Raw genomic sequence first — 17972 nt, forward strand, 5'->3', positions numbered from 1 at the left:
GCCCGAAGTGACGAATATTTATTTGAACACTTAAGGCTACCTCAGCTGTCCCCCGTTTCTTGAACTTACATTTTGACATTATGTATTTCCCCCGCGGGATAATACGAATTTCTCTTCTGTAATCTGTTTGTGTTTACTCCGTGTGTTTTTATGTTTGGCTTTTCCTCCGGAAATGTGCCTATACATGGGGAATAAAGGGTGTTTACCTTTGCAAATTGCAGAATTAAGGGAGTTAACATATGCATATTGGGGAAACAAGGGCGTGTTTAAATGCAAATTATTATAGACATGCACACGCTAACCATTTGGCATTCTGCAACTTAAAAACAGCAGGTGGGAACAATTTGGCCATTTAAAAGTTAAAGTCGCAATTCAACGTCATGAATTAGAATAGACTCCTCTTAGGAAATCACTTAGGAAGAAAGATAGGAGGAAAAGTTAGAAACTTATTGCTAAATGGGGCCCATTGTGTGTGACTTATCAATTGTCGCGTCGTCGTCCTCTACAGCAGTGGTTCTCAACCTTTTTTCAGTGATGTACCCCCTGTGAACATTTTTTTAACTCAAGTACCCCCTAACCAGAGCATAGCATTTTTTTTTTAAAAAAGGTATAAAGAAGTAAAATACAGCCCTATGTAATCAGTTTCTGATTTATTACATTGTATAACAGTGCAATATATTGCTCATTTGTAGTGGTCTTTCTTGAACTATTTGGAAAAAAAAGATATAGAAATAACTAAAAACTTGTTGAAAAATAAACAAGTGATTCAATTATAAATAAAGATTTCTACACATAAAAGTAATCATCAACTTAAAGTGCCCTCTTTGGGGATTGTAATAGAGATCTATCTGGATTCATCAACTTCATTCTAAACATTTCTTCACAAAAAAAATAAATCTTCAACATCAATATTTATGTCCAATACTGAATATTGCATTGTTGCATTTCTTTTCACAGTTTATGAACTTACATTCATATTTTGCGTCACTCTCCCACGGCGTGGCGCAGTGGGAGAGTGGCCGGGCGCAACCCGAGGGTCACTGGTTCAAATCCCACCTAGTACCAACCTCGTCACGTCCGTTGTGTCCTGAGCAAGACACTTCACCCTTGCTCCTGATGGGTGCTGGTTGGTGCCTTGCATGGCAGCTCCCTCCATCAGTGTGTGAATGTGTGTGTGAATGGGTAAATGTGGAAGTAGTGTCAAAGCGCTTTGAGTACCTTGAAGGTAGAAAAGCGCTATACAAGTACAACCCATTTATCATTTATCATTTTGTTGAAGTATTATTCAATAAATATATTTATAAAGGATTTTTTAATTGTTGCTCTTTTTAGAATATTTAAAAAAAGAATTTCACGTACCCCTTGGCATACCTTCAAGGACCCCCAGGGGTCCGTGTACCCCCATTTGAGAACAGCTGCTCTACTGGTCAAATTTAACACTACTTGTATTAAACGAGGCTTGACCGTTACTCTCGGACAAAAAACAACACGACCACGACTACAAAAGACATCACCAAGTGAGCAATTTCAATACAAAACAAACTAAATATATTTATGTACGAATTATATCTACTTACAAATGCTTGACCAAGTTTGGTGATGAAGTTACACACTGCGATTTCTACCATTGTTGCTGCTTGTCTGAATCAATTTGTCCGTCGTTTAAAAGGTCCGCCAGATAATGATTAACTGAGCTGCTGAAAGTCAGAATTTTGCGATTTATTTAGATTTTTTTCTTAGGGTTGAATGAGTAGTGGGGCAGCACGTTGGAACAGGGGTTTGTGCGTGTGCCTCACAATACGAACGTCCTGGGTTCGATCATGAGCTCGGGAGCTGTCTGTGGAGTTTGCATGTTGCTGTTGATAGGTTGATTGGCAACACTAAATGGCCCCTAGTGTGTGAATGTGAGCGTGAATGTTGTCTGTCTATCTGTGTTGACCCTGTGACTAGGTGGCGACTTGTCCAGGGTGTACCCCACCCTCCGCCTGATCATAGCTAAAATAGGCTCCAGCGGCCCCGGAGGCAATAAGCGGTAGAAAATGGATTTTGATTGATTGATTGATTGATACTTTTATTAGTAGATTGCACAGTTCAGTACATATTCCGTACAATTGACCACTAAATGGTAACACCCGAATAAGTTTTTCAAATTGTTTAAGTCGGGGTCCACGTTAATCAATTCATGGTAAATGATGAATGAGAAGGATGAATGGATGAATGAGTTGTCTTCTTCTACGAACTGTACTTAACCCACTGTTGCCAAATGAAAAGCTTTGGCAGGCCGGATGTAGACCGTGGACCGCCAGTTGAGTAGGCCTTCGGTAGGCATTAGAGTTTTCTTTTCTGCCTCAAATATGCACACTTGTTACATGTCTGCATGCTGCACTACTAGAAGGCTTAATTTAAAAAAAAAATAATACAGCAGAACCAATAAGGATTTCAACCGACATTTAATGGGGTTTTCCTCAACCTTGTGTCCTGCCACTACACAGATTTAAGGATTTTTTTTCATATTTGATCAAAAAAAACTCAGCCAACAATGAAAGGCTGTGAGCAACATTTACACAGACACTTAACTTTCCAAAGTATACGTGTTGACAAGACAGGGTGAGATTTACAGCCGTAAACACCAATAACATTTTCCGGCCCGGAAAAAGGATTGTTTACGTAAACTTAATAATTGTGAAAAATGTAGGCGACTTTTAAACTAGTGTTCTGTTAAACCACTAATGGCTAAGATAGCTGGTAAGCTAGATGGTGGTCTTCTTATTTTTTGTTTTGAAAAATGTAAGTGTGATCTAGTTGCAAACAGCCCTTTTAAGTAGCAATCAAAACTAAACAATGCTTGATTATAAAAAAAACACAAAAAAAAACCCCAAAAACTGACAAATGTGACAACAGCCTACGGTTATTATAAAGGAATTTATTTAAGACATACTCAGGGACGGCGCTACATTTGGATATGGGGGTCTATAGCCTTGTCAGAAATCTATTCAGACACAGTTTAGACCCCCCAGTGGTTTAGGGCCTGGTTATAGTAAACCAGCTTTTCTTACCTATTGGTGCCTACTGTTGTGCATGGAGGATCTGCATAATATAAATTTGAAGTCTTATTTTGGAGGCGTCGTTTGGAATTTGCCCCATTTGTGATGTCCCATTGGTGACGTCAGCGGATTATCGATATGTGGTAGAAATATATCCCTGAGGTGTGGATGTTTCTTAACCTCCTTGAAACATGCTGTGGTCCAGCCACTAATGAAAAAGAATAACCTTGACCGCAATATTTTATTTATTTTAGACCAATCTCAAATATGTCATTTTTACCAAAGCTCGTAGAGAAGATTTTGACATCTTAAAGAATTGAATCCATGTAAGGTTGTTTATGATCAACTTCTTTCTTATCTTAGCTCAATTTATATCGGGGAAATTTTTCAGTCTGGTTTTAAATCACAACATATCACATAAATTGCCCTTTTAAGAGTATTTATTGACATGCTTTTAGCTGTGGACTCAGGTTAACCTGCAGTTCTTGTGCTTTTACAAACCCCGTTTCCATATGAGTTGGGAAATTGTGTTGAATGTAAATATAAAGGGAATACAATAATTTGCAAATCCTTTTCAACCCATATTCAATTGAATGCATCAAGATATTTGATGTTCAAACTCATAAACTTTTTTTTAAATTTTTTTGCAAATTATAATTAACCTAGAATTTTATGGCTGCAACACGTGCCAAAGTAGTTGGGAAAGGGCATGTTCACCACTGTGTTACATCACCTCTTCTTTTAACAACACTCAATAAACGTTTGGGAACTTAGGAAACTTATTGTTGAAGCTTTGAAAGTGGAATTCTTTCCCATTCTTGTTTTACGTAGAGCTTCAGTCGTTCAACAGTCCAGGGTGTCCGCTGTCGTATTTGACGCTTCATAATGTGCCACACATTTTCGATGGGCGACAGGTCTAGGCTGCAGGCGGGCCAGGAAAGTACCCACACTGTTTTTTTTTACGAAGCCACTTTGATGTAACACGTGCTGAATATGGCTTGGCATTGCCTTGAAATAAGCAAGGGCTCCTATGAAAAATACGGCGCTTAGATGGCAGCATACGTTGCTTCAAAACCTGTATGTACCTTTCAGCATTAATGGTGCCTTCACAGATGTATAAGTTACCCATGCCTTGGGCACTAATGCACCCCCATACCATCACAGATGCTGGCTGTTGAACTTTACGTCAATTACAGTCTGGATGGTTCGCTTCCATGACACGATGTTGAATATTTCCAAAAACAATTTGAAATTTGGTCTGACGAGTCCACATAACACGTTTCCATTTTGCATCAGTCCATATTAGATGATCTCGGGCCCAGAGAAGCCAGCGGCTTTTCTGGATGTTGTTCATAAATGGATTTCGCTTTGCATAGCAGAGCTTTAACTTGCACTTACAGATGTAGCGACAAACTGTATTTACTGACAGTGGTTTTCTGAAGTGTTCCTGAGCCCATGTGGTGATATCCTTTAGAAATTTATGTCGGTTTTTGATACAGTGCCGTCTGAGAAATCGAAGGTCACGGTCATTCAATGTTGGTTTCCGGCCCTGCCGCTTACGTGGAGTGAGTTCTCCAGATTCTCTGAACCTTTTGATGATATTATTGACCGTAGTGGTTGAAATCCCTAATTTTTTTACAATTGCACTTTGAGAAACGTTGTTCTTAAACTGTTTGACTATTTGCTCATGCATTGTGGACAAAGGGGTGTACCTCGCCCCATCCTTTCTTGTGAAAGACTGAGCATTTTTTGGGAAGCTGTTTTTATACCCTATCATGGCACCCACCTGTTCCCAATTAGCCTGCGCACCTGTGGGATGTTCCAAATAAGTGTTTGACGAGCATTCCTCAACTTTATCAGTATTTATTGCCACCTTTCCCAACTTCTTTGTCACGTGTTGCTGGCATCAAATTCTAAAGTTAATGATTATTTGCAAAAAAAAAAATGTCTATAAGTTTGAACATAAAATATGTTGTCTTTGTAGCATATTCAATTGAATATGGGTTGAAAAGGATTTGCAAATCATTGTATTCCGTTTATATTTACATCTAACACAATTTCCCAACTCACATGGAAACGGGGTTTGTAGATTTGACTGCTGCTTTTGATACGGCAGACCACAGCTTTCCTTTAACTCGCCTTGAGGCTTGTGTGGGTACGAGGGGTACAGTTCTAAAATGGTTCTAGTCATTTTTGACCAGCAGGGGTTTTTCTCTAAACACTAGGCCAATACTCTTCCTCTGAGTCTGCCCTTAAATATGGTGTACCCCAAGGTTCAATTTAGAACCTGTTCTCTTTTCTTTATATATGCTTTCCCTGAGTGCTGTTTTTAAAAAGCACAATGTCTCTTTTCACTGTTTTGCAGATTATATTCAAATATATCTGCCTGGAACAGTAAGCAATACCCAAGTTGCCATTACTACGCAATTTTTTTATACTTAAAAATACATCAGAAGTCATCGTATTTGGTCGAACAAACCCGCTGCAAGGTCATGGCAGTGCTATTGGTCCTCTGTCCTCATATTGCCGCACATCAGCCAGGAGCCTTGGAGTCACTTTTGACAGGCTTGCTTAAGCTGGACAAACAAATGAGCTCCGTCATTAAATCTAGCTTATTTCAGCTAAGACTCCTTGCAAAAATAAAACAGTATCTTCCACAGGCTGACTTTGAAAGGGCCATCCATGCATTTGTGACGTCATGCCTGGATTACTGTAATCGTAGTACGCAGGCCTGGATCAGCGATCTCTCCAGCGGCTGCAGGGCTTGCAGAATTCTGCTGCTCGTTTAACCAAAACCAAACAGCGTGAGCACATGACCCCTGTACTGGCCTCCCTTCATTGGCTCCCAAGTTCTTTTAGACGTCATTTAAAATTTTACTTGTTTTTAAATGCTTACACCAAGAAGCCCCGCCCTATTTTATTGAGCTTCTGCAGCATTATTGTCCCAGCAGGACCCTGAGGTCTTCAGACCAGCTCCTCCTGGCTGTCCCAAAAACTAGGCTAAAAACAAGAGGATATAGAGCCTTCTCAGTGGCAGGGCCCAGACTGTGGAACAACCTTCCAAATATCTATTCGTTCCTCTCAGTCTCTGAGCCAATTTAAATCTAGGTTAAAAAAGTATTTTTACTCCTTGGCGTTTAAATTCAGTTTGGCAGGAGATCTTGGTTGTTTTTATTTCTTGTTCTATCCCTTTTGATTTATTACATTTTAGTATTCTGATTTATTACATTTTAGTATTCTGGGTGATATATGATTTGCACTTCTTTTAAGATATATTTTACTATTGTATTTTATTCATCCTTCCTTGTTACCATGTGAATGTGACACTATGTGCCCCTTTTTTTGTTGCAAATTGTTTCCTATTTGTGTACAGCACTTTGGCCAACTGGGGTTGTTTTTGAATGTGCTACAGAAATAAACTGAACTGAACTGAGCAATGGATAATAAGACCGCCGATCGTGTCGGCGTGTCCAACTTTGCTAAGCCTATCACCAGGCTGAGTCCATCTTTTTGTGGCCAATCAGGCAACCGCACTGCGGGTGCACTTTGTAGCCAAATAGGCCTAACATAAATGTTCCTACTAATAATTTCTTAAGTTATTATGTTGTGATCCAAAACAATATTGCCAATGCACAGTTGTCTTTTTCCATTAATTATGCATGTGGCTAAAGACACTTGTTGCATTTTGGATGTACTGTGTGGTTATTAGCAGGTACATGAAATATTTATCCAAACGTGTTTCACCTTTGCACGTGAAACATGTTAATAATAATTTTGTTGAATATTATTTGGTCAAATTTAGTTAAAACTACTTTTACATTGAATAAGCCTATGTTGTGTATCATAACTGATTGTATTGAAAAAATGAGAACTGCCTCCCTATGAATCCGTCAAACACACTTCCTGCGCCCGGCCCCGGGAGATAAACTGTCCTGGAGCCACCAATGAACATAAGTGTGGAAAATGTTCTCTTTTTCTTTTTCTTCTTTTGCAATTGTTAGTTTTTATAGACTTAAAACTGAGTTACCTGTTGATGGAAATTTGTGCTACGCAACATACTGTAAACCATAGAGAAACAATATACATTTGGCCTACGATAATACGTTTTAATTCATAATGCAAGTTGGTGACAAAGACATACAACGATAAACAATATTAATAACTGTATTAAAACACCCAAATGTTGGTATTACAGTTTTAAATTAAAATGATATAAAAACCATGATTGATAAACAAAGTTAATACATTTACTGACTGACTGGGCTATCTTACTAGCTTTAATGCTAACGTGAACACAGGAGATTTTAACATTAGCCTGTGGGTTCAATGTGCAGAGCTCAATAACTTAGTTGCTCAAACAGAAATGTCACAATCAGGTCGCATGCTACTGCGGGGTCGTTCTCCCAGGATGCATACGGAAAACTCCAGACAAAGTGTGCAGGTAGGATGTGATTTAATGTCCGTAAATCATTCAATGAAATACAAACATACAAGTAACAAACAAAAGCGATGTATGCCGATCGCAAGGGAAGCTAAAGCGAGACTTAGCACAGCAATCTAAAACTAGGAAATTGGAATAAACTAACTTAACTGTTGCATACAATAAACAAGGAGGCCAGACTAGTGATTAGTGCCCGGCAGCAGGTGAGCGTACCGAACAGTAACAGAGGCAGGTGAAACTAATCAACACCCATGGTAACTAAAACAAACCTAGGGGTGCACAAAACAGGAACTGAGGGAGTCCAAAACTAAACAGAACATGGCAACGGATCATGACAAGATATCTGTTATTATAAGTTTATATTGGTGCATGTTGTTTCTTAATGAATAAATATGTTAATGTCGCTTGTATTAATTTTACCATGTAATCTAGCTAGCAGGGCACAAGAGGGGTTAATGCGTCTGCCTCATAATATGAAGGTCCTGGGTTCGATCCTGCGCTCTGAATCTTTCTGTTTGGAGTTTGTATGTTCTGCGTGGGTTCCCTGCGGTTACTCCGGCTTCCTCCCACCTCCAAAAACATGCACCTGGGGATAGGTTGATTGGCAACACTTAATTGGCCCTAGTGTTTGAATGTGAGTGTGAATGTTGTCTGATTATCTGTGTTGGCCCTGCGATGAGGTGGCGACTTGTCCAGGGTGTACCTCGCATACCGCCTGAATGCAGCTGAGATAGACTCCAGCGACCCCAAAAGGGACAAGCGGTAGTAAAATGGATGGATAGATGGATCTAGCTAGCAAGATAGCGCTAACTTGCTTCTCCAGTAAATTAGCAGTGTCACTGGTCCAAGTGTGCACTGCAAAAAGTCAGTGTTCAAAACAAAAACAAAAAATACAAAAATTAGGGGTATTAGGGGTGGTGGTCCCTCTCTTAGGGCTTCACGGTGGCAGAGGGGTTAGTGCGTCTGCCTCACAATACGAAGGTCCTGCAGTCCTGGGTTCAAATCCAGCCTCGGGATCTTTCTGTGCGGAGTTTGCATGTCCTCCCCGTGAATGCGTGGGTTCCCTCCGGGTACTCCGGCTTCCTCCCACTTCCAAAGACATGCACCAGGGGATAGGTTGATTGGCAACACTAAATTGGCCCTAGTGTTTGAATGTGAGTGTGAATGTTGTCTGTCTATCTGTGTTGGCCCTGTGATGAGGTGGCGACTTGTCCAGGGTGTACCCCGCCTTCCGCCCGATTGTAGCTGAGATAGGCGCCAGCGCCCCCCGCGACCCCAAAAGGGAATAAGCGGTAGAAAATGGATGGATGGATGGATGGTCCCTCTCTTTAAGAAGGGGGACCGGAGGGTGTGTTCCAACTATCGTGGGATCACACTCCTCAGCCTTCCCGGTAAGGTTTATTCAGGTGTACTGGAGAGGAGGCTTCGCCGGATAGTCGAACCTCGGATTCAGGAGGAACAGTGTGGTTTTCGTCCTGGTCGTGGAACTGTGGACCAGCTCTATACTCTCGGCAGGGTTCTTGAGGGTGCATGGGAGTTTGCCCAACCAGTCTACATGTGCTTTGTGGACTTGGAGAAGGCATTCGACCATGTCCCTCAGGAAGTCCTGTGGGGAGTGCTCAGAGAGTATGGGGTATCGGAATGTCTTATAGTGGCAGTCCGCTCCCTGTATGATCAGTGTCAGAGCTTGGTCCGCATTGCTGGCAGTAAGTCGGACACGTTTCCAGTGAGGGTTGGACTCCGCCAAGGCTGTCCTTTGTCACCGATTCTGTTCATAACTTTTATGGACAGAATTTCTAGGCGCAGCCTAGGCGTTGAGGGGTTCCGGTTTGGTGGCCACGGGATTAGGTCTCTGCTTTTTGCAGATGATGTAGTCCTGATGGCTTCATCTGGCCGGGATCTTCAGCTCTCACTGGATCGGTTCGCAGCCGAGTGTGAAGCGACCGGAATGAGAATCAGCACCTCCAAGTCCGAGTCCATGGTTCTTGCCCGGAAAAGGGTGGAATGCCATCTCCGGGTTGGGGAGGAGACCCTGCCCCAAGTGGAGGAGTTCAAATACCTAGGAGTCTTGTTCACGAGTGGGGGAAGAGTGGATCGTGAGATCGACAGGCGGATCGGTGCGGCGTCTTCAGTAATGCGGACGTTGTATCGATCCGTTGTGGTGAAGAGGGAGCTGAGCCGGAAGGCAAAGCTCTCAATTTACCGGTCGATCTACGTTCCCATCCTCACATATGGTCATGAGCTTTGGGTCATGACCGAAAGGATAAGATCACGGGTACAAGCGGCCGAAATGAGTTTCCTCCGCCGGGTGGCGGGGCTCTCCCTTAGAGATAGGGTGAGAAGCTCTGCCATCCGGGAGGAGCTCAACGTAAAGCCGCTGCTCCTCCACATCGAGAGGAGCCAGATGAAGTGGTTCGGGCATCTGGTCAGGATGCCACCCGAACGCCTCCCTAGGGATGTGTTTAGGGCACGTCCAGCTGGTAGGAGGCCACGGGGAAGACCCAGGACACGTTGGGAAGACTATGTCTCCCGGCTGGCCTGGGAACGCCTCGGGATCCCCCGGGAAGAGCTAGACGAAGTGGCTGGAGATAGGGAAGTCTGGGCTTCCCTGCTTAGGCTGCTGCCCCCGCGACCCGACCTCGGATAAGCGGAAGATGATGGATGGATGGATGGATGGATGGGGTATTTTATTTTAACTGAGCAAAATTATCTGCCAATAGAACAAGAAAATTCGGCTTGTCAAGACTTTCCAAAACAAGTAAAATTAGCTAACCTCAATGAACCCCAAAATACCTTAAAATAAGTATATTCTCAGTAATGACAAGTGCACTTTTCTTAGTAGAAAGAAAACAGACCTTTTTGCTCATTATGTTTAAAAGTAATCTTAAATTAAGTAAATGCTAGTACCATTATCTTGACATAATGATATGCGCTCGGCATCATGATTTTTTTTTTTTTTTATGCTTGAAGTAAGAAATTCGTACTTTAAATAAGCAGTTTTATACTTGTGAGTGTTAATGACACAGCTTTGCATCAGTTGATATTCAAGTTTCAAGCATGTTTTACTCAATATAGGTCATAAAATCTCAGCTACAAGCTGTAATATCTTACTGAGATCATTTAGGATCAAAAATTTTAAAACAATTAAAACGCTAAAACGCTCTAACATAAAATCTGCTTAGCGAGAAGAATTATCTTATCAGACAGAAAATAAAAAAATATCACCCTTATATGAGATATTTAATTTTACTTCGATTTCAGTTTTTGCAGGTAATACTAACCATCGGGAGCTTATTGTTACATTCCTGTGAGAGAATAAATTATTTGTTCACTTTAACTGATGTCTAGCTAACTGCGTTAGAGTAGAGAATAACCAGTCATAAACAGGAAATAAGGAAGTAGAATAATTGTCCAAAAAGAGAATAACAACAATGATAACAAACAAAAACACACCAAAAGTACACAGCCACAATACGTCAGCAGCCAAGGGAGGAGAAAATTGTCACCTTTACGGTTGATTGTATTATAATTTTAATGCTCAAGAATATATTGAAATTGAAAGAGGCAGCCATGTATATTGCAACATGCCATCTCTCCCATCAGTGATGGAAAACAAAAATGCATTAGAAAGACATTATACATCACTTTTAAACTTGTTGGATGTGGCCTAAAGCAACTCAGGCTTAGCGCAGCAACGTCGTGCTCATTTCCAACCCTTCACGTTCCAGCTGTAGAAGCACCACAGTTTCTCAAAGTGAAGTTGACGCGCACATAAAACGATCAGACGTACGTGCTGGGAGTATTGCATTTCCTTCGTTTCTGGAAGTCAAAGTGTGGGACCAGCTGCAAACCATCGGCTGCTTGTAGAGGTTAAACCTTTTGTTCAAGGGCCTTTAAGCTTGCCGTCAAGAGTATGAACTCCTGTCCGTGCTTCATCTGATTACAGGGGAAAGACATTTATCACAGTGGATGTATTACTGTATTCCTCACCTATTCCCCATGTGCACAGATTGGCGGTGAAGAAAAATGTTTATGTTGTTTGTCTCCTTGTGTCTCAGAGGCTCCAGGCCGGGGGGAAGATGAGCAGGCGGACACGTCCTTCTCTGACTCCTCTATTTTTGCTCACTGGGGTCAGGAGCTCAGCGCTGACAATCGACGGGTGGCGCTCAAGATGTTCCAGTACTACGGCTACAACAGCTACCTCAGTGACCGTCTCCCTTTTGACCGACCAATACCAGATCTCAGGCCTTCTGGGTAAGAAGCAGTTTGACTATATTGTTTAATACAGTGTTTTTCAACCACTGTGAGATACAGTCTGGTGTGCCGTGGAATATTATCTAATTTCACCTATTTGGGTTCAAAAAATTTTTTGCAAACAAGTAATTATAGTCTACAAATTATGTGTTTTTGTTGAGTGTCGGTGCTGTCTAGAGCGCGGCAGAGTAACCGTGTAATACTCTTCCATATCAGTAGGTCATACTTGCCAACCCTCCCGGATTTTCCGGGAGACTTCCAAAATTCAGGGCCTCTCCCGAAAATCTCCTGGGAAAAATGTTCTCACGAAAATCTCCCGAAATTCAGGCGGAGCTGGAGGCCACGCTCTCTCCAGCTCCATGCGGACCTGAGTGACGTGTCGACAGCCTGTTTTCATGTCCGCTTTCCCACAATATAAACAGAGAGCCTGCCCAATGACGTTGTAACTGTAGAATGATCGAGGGCGAGTTCTTGGTTTCTTATGTGAGTTTATTGTTAGGCAGTTTCATTAACGTCCTCCCAGCGCAGTAACAACACACAACAACAGCAGTCACGTTTTTCGTCTACCGTAAAGCAGTTCGTCTGCCGTAAACAGCAATGTTGTGACACTCTTAAACAGGACAATACTGCCATGTACTTTAAACAGGACAATACTGCCATCTACTGTATATGCAAAAGTGGCAGTAACATCTACGGCAGGGGATCACCAACCTTTTTGGAACCAAGAGCTACTTCTTGGGTACTGATTAATGCGAAGGGCTACCAGTTTGATACACACTTAAATAAATTGCCAGAAATAGCCAATTTGCTCAATTTACCTTTAACTCTATGTTATTATTAATAATTAATTATATTTATCTTTGTGGAAACACTGATAATCTTAATGATTTCTCACAATAAATATATATTTTTGATGTCATGTTTTAAATAGGTTAAAATCCAATCTGCACTTTTCTAGCTGTAAATATACTCCTCACCTCTTAACCACACCCCTACCCCCCACCTCTCGAAATCGTAAGTCTCAAGGTTTGCAAGTATGCAGTAGGTGGCAACTGGTAGCTAATTGCTCTGTAGATGTTGAAAACAGCAGGAAGCAGTGTGCAGGTCAAAAGGTGTCTAATGCTTAAACCAAAAATAAACAAAAGGTGAGTGTCCCTAAGAAAAGGCCTTGAAGCTTAGGGAAGGCTATGCAGAACGAAACAAAACAAAACTGGCTACAAAGTAAAACAGAATGCTTGACGACAGCAAATACTTACTGTGGAGCAAAGATGGTGTCCACAATGTACAATGTCAGATCATGACATGACATTCAAAGATGTCCCCATAAAGAAGGATAAAAACAACTGAAATGTTCCCATCCATCCATCCATCTTCTACTGCTTATTCCCTTCGGGGTCGTGGAGCCTATCTCAGCTACAATCGAGCGGAAGGCGGGGTACAACCTGGACAAGTCGCCACCTCATCACAGGGCCAACACAGATAGACAGACAACATTCACACACTAGGGCCAATTTAGTGTTGCCAATCAAACTATCCCCAGGTGCATGTCTTTGGAAGTGGGAGGAAGCCGAAGTACCCGGAGGGAACCCACGCAGTCACGGGGAGAACATGCAAACTCCACACAGAAAGATCCAGAGCCCGGGTTTGAACTCAAGACTACTCAGGACCTTCGTATTGTGAGGCAGACACACTAACCCCTGTTCCACCGTGCTGCCCAATTGAAATATTTTGGATTGCTAAAATAAAGTAGATGCGGGAAATATCGCTCAAAGAAAGACATGAAACTGCTACAGCAAAATACAAAAAAAAGAGAAAAATTCACCAAAATAGGAGCGCAAGACAAGAAATAAAACACTCCACACAGGAAAACAGCAAAAAACTCCAAATAAGTCATAGCGTGATGTGACAGTACACCTACTTTGAGACAAGAGCTATATTGATGCATGCTTGGTTTACGGTTTAAAGTCGTATCCAACAATTGCGACAACGACTTTTTACTGTCGAGTGTCATTTTTTAATGATTTTTGCTGGTGGCGTGCCTCCGGATTTTTTCAACGCAAAAACTGTGCCTTGGCTCAAAAAAGGTTGAAAAACACTGGTTTAATACACACTTAATTGTCATTTTGCAAATTATTCAAATACTCAAATTATACGTTTATTATAATTGCAGTGTTTCCGATACATTAATTTATTTATTTTGGGGTGGGACGCCACAAAAAAACAAAAAACGGTTGACCAAGCTGATAAACATATTATAATGGAACTGGGTTTAAATGTAGATTGTCATTACAGCTCCATAGTAGGTGCTGGCAGTATTAGCAGTTCACTTCTCAAAGGGGCTGTTTGCAACCTTTCCACAAATGCCTATGGAGCGCTAACTTTCCGATGTGTTAAAGGCATCCTATCGGCGTTATACAGCTTCGAGGACATAATGACGTACCTACGTACGTATGTTCGTTGCTTCTCTGAAATTTCTTTTGTTTGTGTGCACACGCTTCTGAACCTCGCCACAGCCTTGTAGTTCACCGAGCTACACACAAAGATTTGGGCTCGAGTGCAGTTGCAAACTCCTTCAAGATAGCAAAAAATGATGAACCAATCAGGATCACCGGGCGGGATTTTATAGATGTGACGTAGCGCCGAAGCGACTTTTGTATTCAAACAACAACGGCGGCACGCAGCCAGAAGTCATGTGCTGACATTGATTCTGCTATTGCAACTGTTTTGTCGAATCTATCTAATATTAATTCTTTAACAGATGAACAGACTGGTTTTGAAGGCATTTATTAACTTTTCGCTCTGTCGTTATCCAATATGTCAGCTGTTGTGTTTTGGATTTTCCCAGCGTCGCTTTCATCAGCGTCACGGGTTGATTTGGATGTGAGTGATTGAAGTAGCAGGTCATTCAAGATAACGAACAAGTGGTTTATCCAATCCCATACAATGATTTGTTTTACAAGGCCCCGCCTTCTAAAATACATCTCCTATTAAGAAGTCCTAGATCTTTGTGCGGAGCTCAGCGAAAGGATCTGGCGAGAGTCAGGTTACGCACTTCCTGCATGTACGTGTTGACGAGACATGGTGCGTGAAATGCCTAATCGTCAAACAAATTCCTTGGGCCGACATGTTTTTTATGGAATATAATTAGTAATTGTGAAAAAATAGACATTTAGAAATATATGTGTTCTGTTAAACCACTAATGGCCCACAAAAGCTAGCCAGTGGTGTTCTTGATGCATTTGTTGCTCAGTAAAATGTAAATGTGAGCCAAACAGCCCTTTTAACAGACCTCATACACACCAGCTCTGCCAGAGAATAAGAAGTCATAGCAGAAGGACTCAGCGTGGTTAACTTAGCAACTTTGTTGCTATAGTTGTCGTAGTTTTGGAACGTAGGGCGCAGGATTATAAGGCGAACTGTCGATGAGCGGGTTTATTCGGGTCTTTAGTGTCATATTGTGATATTTTTTTTATTTTTTTTTACATTTAAAACACTTTTATGTGGTCTACAGAACAAGTACTGGTGGCTCTTTGTTCAATATTGTGAGTAGATTACATTTGATAGATTTTCTTCAACAGCATCTTCTTCCCGCCATTTTTGTTGTACCCATAGTATTTAGCGCTTCCACAGCGAGTCTACTGACATATATAATTTAGGACTGTACACTATGTTAGAAATGGCAACATCGGAGGATGAATGCCCCACAACCAGAAAATAATGTTACGTGAGAGGGGTTGCAGCTTGCTGCAAGGTTCATTCCCCCAGGATGCAGACAGACCACTCCGGGCAGGACGTGCAGATAGGAACATTATTTATTCGTAGAAATCAAACAAGTACTAAAAACACAAAACAAGCCAGAGGAAAAACGTAGCAATCGCACTTGAAGCTAAGGCTAACACTTAGCACAGGCTAGAAGACAAGGAATACTCACGTAACTGTGGCATGAAGCAAACAAAGAAGCCAGGCCGACTGACCGGTAAAGGCAGGCTTAAATAATGCCTCTGATTAGTGCTCGGGAAACAGGTGAGCATCGCAAACACCAATCAGAGGCAGGTGAAAATAATAAGTAACCATGGAAACTAAAACAAACTCAAGGGTGCACAACAACAGGAAGTAAGGGGGTCCAAAACAAACATAAAATAACAAAAACATGATCTGGGCCACGGATCATGACAAATAAAGGATCTTATTTACTATGGGGTCGTCTCGGACTACAATGGTGGACGCGCGCAAATTATCAGGATCCATGCAGTTTCCAAATACACATTAGCAAGTAACAATAGGTAAGAAAAGTTGGTTTTGCATAATAGGTCTATAGGGTATTTTTACCATAATAATACCCATATGTTGAAGTGAATTACGTCTGATTACAGTAGCCGTAATGCTCCAAGTTCCATCAAGCGGCGCGGCTTCGTGGCTGACCAAAGTCGTACTAAAACATTTAAACTGATTTTTGAGTGCCATTTGTAATCCTATATTCCCAATGAAACATCAAAGTTTTGGTGTCGATTGCAAACGTCATCTTGTAGTCCGCATGTATTTCTTATGTGTGACTGCCCATACAATTGCTTTGAGGTCAGTAAGCACAACCAGAATAAATCCATACATTGGGCACAGCAGGTTGTAAGGCGCACTGTCGAATAAAAAAAAAAATAAAAAAATTAAATTTTAAGTGCACCACTAAATCCAAAAAATACAGTAGTAGTCCAACTTGTTTAGATACTTACAAAATAAACAAACAGCGACAGTTTTAAAAAAAAAATGGTGTTACTGTGAAGTACATTTTATGAGACTCACATAAAAGCACGTATTGCTCTTTTCAACGAGCAACATAACAAGACATTTTAATTCGTAATATTAAAAAAAGGACAACGTGTTGTCAAGAGACTAACCAGTTTCAGTGTGTCACCTTGCTATGACATCACATAGTTATTTTTTGACTGAAAAATCATATTTTTCATTAAAGCAATGCAGACCTTATGAAATTCATGTTTCAGTCGGAACATTTCTTGTAAGTCAAAGGGACGAAAACAACATCAAACTGCTTTATCATCGTTATGGACACTGTGGCGCTTGACCATCGCCCACTTTCATGGTGAGCGTCGCCAAGGTTAAAAGAGCCTACGAGGGGCAGCAGTTTAAAGGTCCAAAGGATGTTTTCTACACTTGACATCACAACACTCCCTCCAGACCACTCACTGCCACCAGCACAAGCTCTCTCCCTTCACACAAAATAGTTTCAGGGGATACATTAATCACACATTTGGCCTTCACATTGTCCAAACATATCTTTAAAGGCAATGACATTACGTAAACACAACAGGCTGTTTGCTTGGATGAACAATGTGATGTGATTTTGTCTAATGCGACACTGGCATGTGATGAAAATAGATTCTGTGCTAGAAAAGAGATGTGACCACCTTAATCCCTTTGTGCAATCAACTTAAGCCATGTCCACATGAACATGAATCCTTAAAAAAAAAATGCATGTCCGGGGTTCAACAATATTTTTAAAACAGTCTATGTCCACACGCAAAACGTACACACCCGCTGTCATGCACATTTTGTCCAATCAGAAGCAGAAATGCATCCACTGCTGACTTGGTGGCATTAGGCTTCTGTTAGTGTGATATTTATTGCTACACTAGTCGAACATAACAGAGAATAGAATTAACTTTATTGTCATTATAGTTTGCATGTTCTCCCCGTAAATGCGTGGGTTCCCTCCGGGCACTCCGGCTTCCTCCCACCTCCAAAGACATGCACCTGGGGATAGGTTGATTGGCAACACTAAATTGGCCCTAGTGTGTGAATGTGAGTGTGAGTGTTGTCTGTCTATCTGTGTTGGCCCTGCGATGAGGTGGCGACTTGTCCAGGGTGTACCCCGCCTTCCGCCCGATTGTAGCTGAGATAGGCGCCAGCGCCCCCCGCGACCCCGAAAGGGAATAAGCGGTAGAAAATGGATGGATGGATGGAGATTAAAGACTCCAACTTAAGGTGCGGTAGTGGGAACAAATATGGGGTGAAATAAATAACATAAGAGGTAAAAAGGAAAAACTAACAATTGAAATAAACAGACTACTATCCAATAAAAATAATAAGCAATCCTGTACAATATACAAAACACTATAGAAGTACAAAATACAAAATACTGTACAATATTTAGAACAATACAAGAGTACCGATGTAATAAAATACAATCAGTGTCGGACGTATTGCACTCGAAGGGTAGT

General features: G+C 41.4%; 1 protein-coding gene across 2 annotated transcripts in view; it reads left to right on the top strand.

Moving 5' to 3' along the window:
* galnt18b (UDP-N-acetyl-alpha-D-galactosamine:polypeptide N-acetylgalactosaminyltransferase 18b) overlaps positions 1–17972 on the top strand; it is a 294528-nt gene that overhangs the window by 133637 nt on the left and 142919 nt on the right. For both annotated transcript variants that reach the window (XM_061882872.1, XM_061882878.1), the window contains exon 2: positions 11544–11739. In XM_061882872.1, coding sequence (XP_061738856.1) covers positions 11544–11739 — 196 coding nt within the window. The remainder of the gene's footprint in view (positions 1–11543; positions 11740–17972) is intronic.

This window comes from Nerophis ophidion, linkage group LG02, assembly GCF_033978795.1.
Source record: "Nerophis ophidion isolate RoL-2023_Sa linkage group LG02, RoL_Noph_v1.0, whole genome shotgun sequence".
In the NCBI taxonomy this organism is placed as follows: Eukaryota; Metazoa; Chordata; class Actinopteri; order Syngnathiformes; family Syngnathidae; genus Nerophis; species Nerophis ophidion.